This window comes from Montipora capricornis, chromosome 13 (assembly GCF_036669925.1).
Source record: "Montipora capricornis isolate CH-2021 chromosome 13, ASM3666992v2, whole genome shotgun sequence".
Classification (NCBI taxonomy): Eukaryota; Metazoa; Cnidaria; class Anthozoa; order Scleractinia; family Acroporidae; genus Montipora; species Montipora capricornis.
Window position 1 is genome coordinate 10,369,243 of NC_090895.1, and position 7,591 is coordinate 10,376,833.

The following is a 7,591-nucleotide window of genomic DNA, read 5'->3' on the forward strand; positions in this document are numbered from 1 at the left end:
AACTGGAATTCCGAATACAGTACCGTGTCTTTCCCATAATGACAAAAGCTGAAACTTCATCATATAAAAGATGATTGGTCAATTATAGTCTGATTCATTTGCTATCCGTCTTAGTTTTGAAATATTCTCTAATGATTTTGTAAATAGTTAAATTGAAATAAAATGGAATCGAAAGTCAAAGCATCGCATGACATCCGCTTGAGGGTAACTTTGTCCACAAGTGAAATTTGCATTTGTCAACGTAACCAAAACTTGAAACATTTACATTCCCATAATGCAACTGCCTTACAAGACGACTTCAAAAACAACAACCAATATGTTCAAAACAGCCTAAAACAAAAAAATGTGATTTACCAATAATGACCAATAATGCAATTGGGGCAGCGCAAGAAGCCGGCAACTACGCCTCGCAAGCTGGTAGCCAGAGAAAGCTGGGGTACAATCCTCTCTTGACTTTACCCAAAATTTGCATGTTTTCATTTTAACCCAAGTGTTGGTTCTGAGATAAAAGGGACGAGTGCTTGTCGTCCATCGCAACTTTAAATTCAACTGAGTTCGGGGCAACAACACGCTTCTCTTTCTTTTTATTTAGCTACAGTACAAAAAATACACAAACTCGTAAACTTGAGATCGCTTGTGTATATTCTCTTTGCTTAAAATCAATGATCAATAACCCTTATAATTATTGGGTAAAGAAAGCTTCAGGTTTTAAGTGTTGAGTCAAGCAAGCATGTTCAAGTTGATTGTGAAGAGAGCCGTTTTGTAAAATGATCACAACAGATTATATTCATTGATCCTTTGAGGAAAGGAATGACAGAAACTGTGCATATTTCGTCGCACTTGATATCTGACTCGCTTTTTCAATGCATTTACAACACACAAGTCCACTTTGCTTGACTAATTTATTTCTCAAGAAATCAGTCAAGCATTAGGCTCATTATTTTTCTTGACTCACAAGTTGCAAAACTTGACTCGAGACTCAATTCTCTAAATTTTTGAGGATCGAGAATCGAGTCAAGTTTCGCGACTTGCAAGTGACTGTCAACTTACCTTTGAGGGTACTGTATTATCATCATCATCATCATCATCTTTATTATTATTATTATTATTATTATTATTATTATTATTATTATTATTATTATTACTCACATGTATCTCTGAAATAGGACATTTCTTTGTTTTGTGATTGAATTCTCCATGTTTATGTACTCCATAGCTTCATTTTTGGACCCTTCCAGTTCATCTTTTTCTTTTTCAACAGCTTTCACTCTGTTGAGCTGAAATCAGTAACACAGAGGCAAATTGCTTGAAGAACAAGAAATATCTCTACTTCATGTAGGACTGAATATTAAGTTCTCACAAAGCAAATGCCAAAGTCATTCTGTAAGTGTTTAAGGTGGACATAGTTTTTCATTGAGTGATTAACCCATCGACTCAGCAGGGGTTCCCCATTGACAAGTAAAATCGTCTGGCGTTAGACAGAGTAAAATACTCTGGCGTTAGACAGAGTAAAATACTAAGTCTGGCTGGTTTAGGCCGGTTTGGACATCAAAGGGTTAAGCTGTAGTGTGATAGTACATGTATTTTCATGTGTGGAGTGCACTTTAAGAGAGATACCTTTTCTCCTCTGGCTTCATTTAAGGTTTCAACGTCATTAGCTAACTGCTCAATTGGCTCCTTGAAGCGGCTTGATCCAATGATGTCCTCTAAATATTCCAGCATGCCTTCTTCATGTTCTGATTGTGCTTTAGGTTTCATCATGGAAATCTGTTCTACTTCACCCTGAAAGAAATTTAAATATTACATTAATAAAATTAATTGCTTTTATAATATTGCCTCTTCCCTGTACCTCCTACATGTACCTCCCCCACCAAAAAAACCCAACCTACATGTAGCAATAGCAGAGACAAATTCTCAAAATTACATGCGTGAATATCAAAGAAGTAAAAATCCTAGCACTCTTCTAATTATTCACCATTTTCCTTGGAATAATAAATCAATTTGTATCATATCTGCTTGAAAATGTTAACACATTGACACCTGAACTCCCCTGGGTTAATCTACATGTCATGGATACATGGGATCATTGTCAATGTCCTTTCAGATACAGCCGTTTTTGTGGTGGCGTAGTGCTTAGCACTCTACTGGTTCTAAACCACAGTGGCTGGAAGACTGGCTCAGTGACACTGTTGCTTCCTTAAACAAGAAACTGTTCTCTACAATGTCTTTATCTACTTTTGAGTATAATACTGTGATGCTGAAGGACCTACAGCTGTAGCTGTGGACTGAGGGAGAAGCACCAAAAAATGCCACTGTGCTAGAGACCTGATGTGGCTTATTGCAACTTTACATGTATCTTAGAGCTGTATTGTGATAGGAAAGACATTTAGAGCTAATATCTGGGGTGATAATGACCTCCATCACTGCATAATTGGACAAGCATTTACTAATTCATTCAAAGAGGGCAAAAGAATGCATGTATGACTTAAGCTGATACACTGTGAGCCTCTTGAAGATTATAGAACCCCCTTTGGCTTGTTCACCTTGCATCCAGCTGCTAACACAACTCACTTGCAAAATTAGAAACCTATTGTGATCCAAGTCAATGCCACAGTCTTTAAGAAGTCTGGCCACCTCTTTGAATGGAACTTTACGGCCATTAACGTGATAGTCAGAGCTGTTGTCTTTCCGAGCTGTGCGAGAAACCACAAATTCACTCCCTGGCACAACTTTAAATTCGTCTCCTTCCTGCACAGAGAAAAAAAATGAAGATGAATCACCACTCCAGAAATGTTACAAGATAAATGTGTAGTGAAAATCTAAGGGAATAAGTATCAGAGGGCCGGGTTTTCTCACATTTCAATATTATTTAGATGTTATATTTTTAAAAATACAACCACACTTTTGAGTTTAAGGAACACGTTTTGACGTTTCAAACAACACCATTAGTCATAGTGAGTGTAACATTAAAATTAACAAGATAATCCGTATACACGTATAACTATGATTATGAAAATTCTCAACATCGGATAATGCATTTCGCATGCTCTGATTGGTTCACTCAATCTCGGTTATCAGCTCATATACTACCTTAGTTTGACCTTATATGGTAAAGGATTGCTAAGCTTAAAACATTTTCGCTGGAAAGCGAAATTTCTCTCTGAATAAAGCCAAACATGAAGAAAAACTTTTTTGTAGAAACTTTAGATCAATTCCGACGTTTAGAAGTACGCGAAAATGGAAGATATGTTTTTGTGATGAGCCTACGTCTGTCTGACTACAAGGTATTACACTCAACATCAAATCTTCATTAAGTTTTTTTGATTTCACTCGGATTTTCTCTCTTTTTTCACTCGTATTTTAATACTTCCAAATTTTTGGAGTTTAATTAAACTATTTTTCCATTCGCACTTGTAATGTTGGATATGAGACTGGTTATAGCCAACTCATATGCAACGCGCACTCATGGAATAATTGTTAAATATAACTACTATATACTATATAAACATCATCATCAGACATAGTGAGTATAACATTAAAATGTTTACAAGATAATACGTATATATATACATATATAGATTAAATGTTTGTTACAAGTAGGTAAAATTCAAACTATCATTATGCAACAATATTATAGAAACACAACTGACATAATGGTAAAGCTTAAAAGAGTAATGCTAAACTTACATGATCGACTTGTTTGTTGAGTTCAGGTTTCAACCTCTCCTTGATTTTGAGTTGATAGAAAGAGGTAGCATTATCAATAACTTTGAAGCAAGAAAAAAAAATTCTCATATCTTCAAGCAAATTAGTTTGTGATGTTTTTTTGCAAAAAAAAATTAATTATTGATAATGCTACCTCTTTGTATCAACTCAAAATCAAGGAGAGCTTTCAGTATTGCAAGGTCATGCAAGGTCGCAAGGTCCTTCCTCACTGGAAAATTAGAACCAATTGCATAAGTGACCAGCTCCCAACATTAGTGGCTTCATAGCTCAGTTGGTTAGAGCGTGGCACCGGTATCGCGAGGTTACGGGTTCAAACCCTGTTGAAGTCCTGAATTTTTCAGGCTTCTCTACGCAATTGCTAAAATTGCGTCCATAACTGCGAGGATCATAGCTTTACTTGAATAGTTAATTTGCTGCAGTTGAGCATTTTCCCTTGTTTTGAATATCTGTGGCTTTTACAAAAAATTGTCAGATAGGAAAATTCACATGAACCTGGTGAGATCGAAGACTCCATTTTGAAAACCCTCAAACTTAAACCCAGACTTCCACAAAAAACCACCGGGGCACACTTAAAAAATATGGGATACTCAAGCTCCAACGCCATGCGATTGCTCAACACAGTGTGCATTTAATTGTAGGGGATTTCCCAATGGGCAACCAAGCATTTACCAGGGCAACCAAATTTACAGGTTTAGTTGCCCGGCATTTGAAACAGGGTCAAGATGGAATGTTTTTAAATTTCGAGCACTGACACTGGCTTTCCTTTCATCGTTGCTTAATTAAGCAGTGTCCATAACTGCAATAAGTTAAACAACTCGACACACTATAGAATTCTATCAAAACCAGAATTTAGGCTCTTTGATAAAGTTCTTGAACTCTTAAACACAAAAAGCAGTCTTACAGTCCTACTGATCTACCTAAAGTGCTATTATCAGGGCTGCTGCCTAAGAAAATTTTAAAGGGGCCCTCAGAGCTAAACGCTGAGAACTTAGGAGCCCAACATATGAAGTGAAAGGTGTTGCTGTGAACAATTAAGGCGCCCAGAGCTATTCTTTGGGAGTCCCAGGCTACTGGGCTCCTGTTAGGCAACAGCCTTGATTATGATAAAAAAAACACTGCCTTTTTTTTTTAGATTTTGAAAGTGTGTTTGCTTAACAAACAACTGGCAAAAATTTAACTTTAAGCTTTGATTAATCCAAAGGCTGATTACTTTGAGTGTAAGATTTTGATTTGGAACTAGGGAAAAGCGACATCATTTACCCACTAGATGTGGCTTAAATTTCAGTGTGTAATTGCAGCTTATTATATATGCAAAACACATGTTTAAAAGTCTGAAAGCCCAAAACTTCTGTGCTGCACATTAATTCAGCCACATACACACCATAGGGGGTTTCGATTAGCTTTTTGGTAAGCGGCTGGTTTTGTGAAGTAGGCGTCTATGGCAAGAAAGAAGCACCTTTTCCCTAGGGGGTCTCGGAGCAATTGCTCCCCCATAATATTTTGAAATCTAGGAACTCGGATATGGCATTTCCAGCAATCTGGGCATCAACATCAATCACAAAGATTTACTAACATGAAGCTGCACATGGCCAAGTTGTTGAAATACAACAAAATATCGCCTCCAGCTGCACGCTTTGTAGTTGTCTTCCATTTTTAATAAACAACACGTGGAAAACTAGAATGACGTAGTGAGTGAATGCGGTAATGCATCGTTTAGACAAAGACTTCGGATGTTTACGATAACAAACAATTTTAATTAATGCACTTTCAAAATATCGAGCATATGAACATAAGGTGAAGGAAATCTAATCCCAACATCCCTTGCAAGATAAACATGAAGTCACGATGTCCGGTTACTAAACTTCCAGTTTGTAATATGAACGTAACAAATGTGATCAAGGCAACATTTGGCACTAGTCTTTCTCCTCTATTCATCCAACATGGCGGACTGCAAAAGTGGCCAAGGAGAGTGCAAATAACTAGGAATTCATAGAAAATATCCAACGTCCAAAAAAGAGCAGAACATACAGCAAAAGGTTTCTTGATATTCTGGTTGTTTTATGGACTTAAAATAAATTAAATGGATTGAAGTGAAACGGTGAGAACCGTGTAATTTAAGCTTCTCAAAAAAGTAGGCGGCAATGACTTAGGGAGTAGTCGGCGGAATTTGCCGGTTGCCGGCTTCTAATGAACCCTCCACACAATGCATTCTTAAGCTAGCGATTCTTTGACGTCCCTTTCTCCTCAATCCAACTCTCTCAAAACTTTAAAGTTAGTCATGGCAGACCATTAAACAGGAAAATTCCAGTAAAATCAACAGCTGTCTTTTTGAAAAGAAGGCTTACAACTTTGGTCACTTAGTGTTTACAGCTGTAGTTAACATAGTTGTGAAATCCAAAGAAAAAGAACAATTCATTTTTTGGTCATAGTAACACTTTAACAAGAGATTGAGGTTCCCTGAAGCAGATAGACAAAATGGAGGTCAAGGAACAAACAGCTTTCAATTCTTAGAGGACAATAGCAATAACAAAAGTGCAATGAAAATTGTCATGAAAAATACAGACCTCCAACCCAGGTTAGGGAACAATGTTGTCACAGGTTCAAATCCTGACCTGTTGTAGCTTCTAGCCTGAATTAGTTTCTGGCCCCCTAGTTACCACTTTGATTACAATGAAGAGTTGTTTTCGATCCCTTGCTACAAAACGTAAAACCGTACATAATTTTAACTAAAAATCTTAAGTTCTTACAGTAGTTTAAAAAAGGCCTGCAAACGGACGTAACAACAGTAAGGCGTCCTATTTGTGAACCGATTCTTCCTCCAATTTTAATTAACCCCCCTTTGGCTGAGATTCGTTGGACGGGAGAGGAAGCTTCTAGATCTTCCACAGGCAGCCTCCGTCAAATAAGCTTACATGCACGCAAAAACTAGCTATAGCCACGCGACTTACCAAATCGATGATTTTCTGGAAGTGTACTGAAACGGTGCAGCTTTGAACGTTCTGGTGATTTTCAGAATTGTGTATCAACTGAGCGACTTTCTTCGTCCGAATCATTTTTGATCGGTAGCCAAAAACAAACAACATAGCATCGATGACATTCGATTTCCCGCTTCCATTTGGACCAACAATCGATGAAAAGTTCTGAAGGCAAAAACACAAAACAAAATAAGCAGGCATAATATTAAGAGGAGAAAGTCAATACAAGTAAGACGAAGCTTAAGTCATATTTAACCTAAGAACAGGGTAATTAAGTTAACATTGCAAGATGAGTTCCAAGACGATCTGACAGTTGTTTCGATTACCTTATGAAATGGCCCTAGTTCCTGGATTCCTGCGTAGGACTTGAAGTTTTCATTGACTATCTTTGTAATCATTAGTCGGCTTGTATTATTTTCCGTTGTAGTTGTTTCTATGTCCATCTTTTCCTGAGTTTCTTTTGCTTGTTCGTTGGGGACAGCATCTTCCGCCATTTTGTACTTTGTTTTTGGCGCCAAATACTTTTCCCATGGTGCTGTTCGCTGAACCCAACCATCAAAGTAACGCAACTCTTTGTTAGGGAGCTGGTAACGTTCTTTTACATTTTAGACCATTTTAATCACCCTTGCCATTTACCTAAAAATTTCGGAAGCTTCGGTTGGAATGCAAATGGTAAGGCTATTTTTGAAGGGACATAGCTTAAAAAATCGGTAAACAGACCCGTAAAGGTCTGCAAAGTTACATGCAAAGTGGGATTACTTAGAACACTTGTCCTACCACACGAACAGGTTTATCAAATAAACAATACATGGTTTGGTTTTCGTAAGGACATTCAAGAACTCGTCACGATTTTACGAAAAAACTGTTTCCCATGGTGGACGATTGATAAG

General features: G+C 37.3%; 1 protein-coding gene across 1 annotated transcript in view; it reads right to left on the minus strand.

Annotated features, from left to right (window-relative positions):
* LOC138028538 (structural maintenance of chromosomes protein 4-like) overlaps positions 1-7,212 on the minus strand; it is a 74,952-nt gene extending 67,740 nt beyond the window's left edge. The window contains exons 1-5 of the mRNA XM_068876124.1: positions 7,028-7,212; positions 6,675-6,866; positions 2,572-2,748; positions 1,618-1,782; positions 1,150-1,277 (exon numbers count right to left, since the gene is read on the minus strand). Coding sequence (XP_068732225.1) covers positions 1,150-1,277; positions 1,618-1,782; positions 2,572-2,748; positions 6,675-6,866; positions 7,028-7,195 — 830 coding nt within the window. The 5' untranslated portion in view covers positions 7,196-7,212. The remainder of the gene's footprint in view (positions 1-1,149; positions 1,278-1,617; positions 1,783-2,571; positions 2,749-6,674; positions 6,867-7,027) is intronic.
* Between the last annotated feature and the right edge of the window lie 379 nt (positions 7,213-7,591).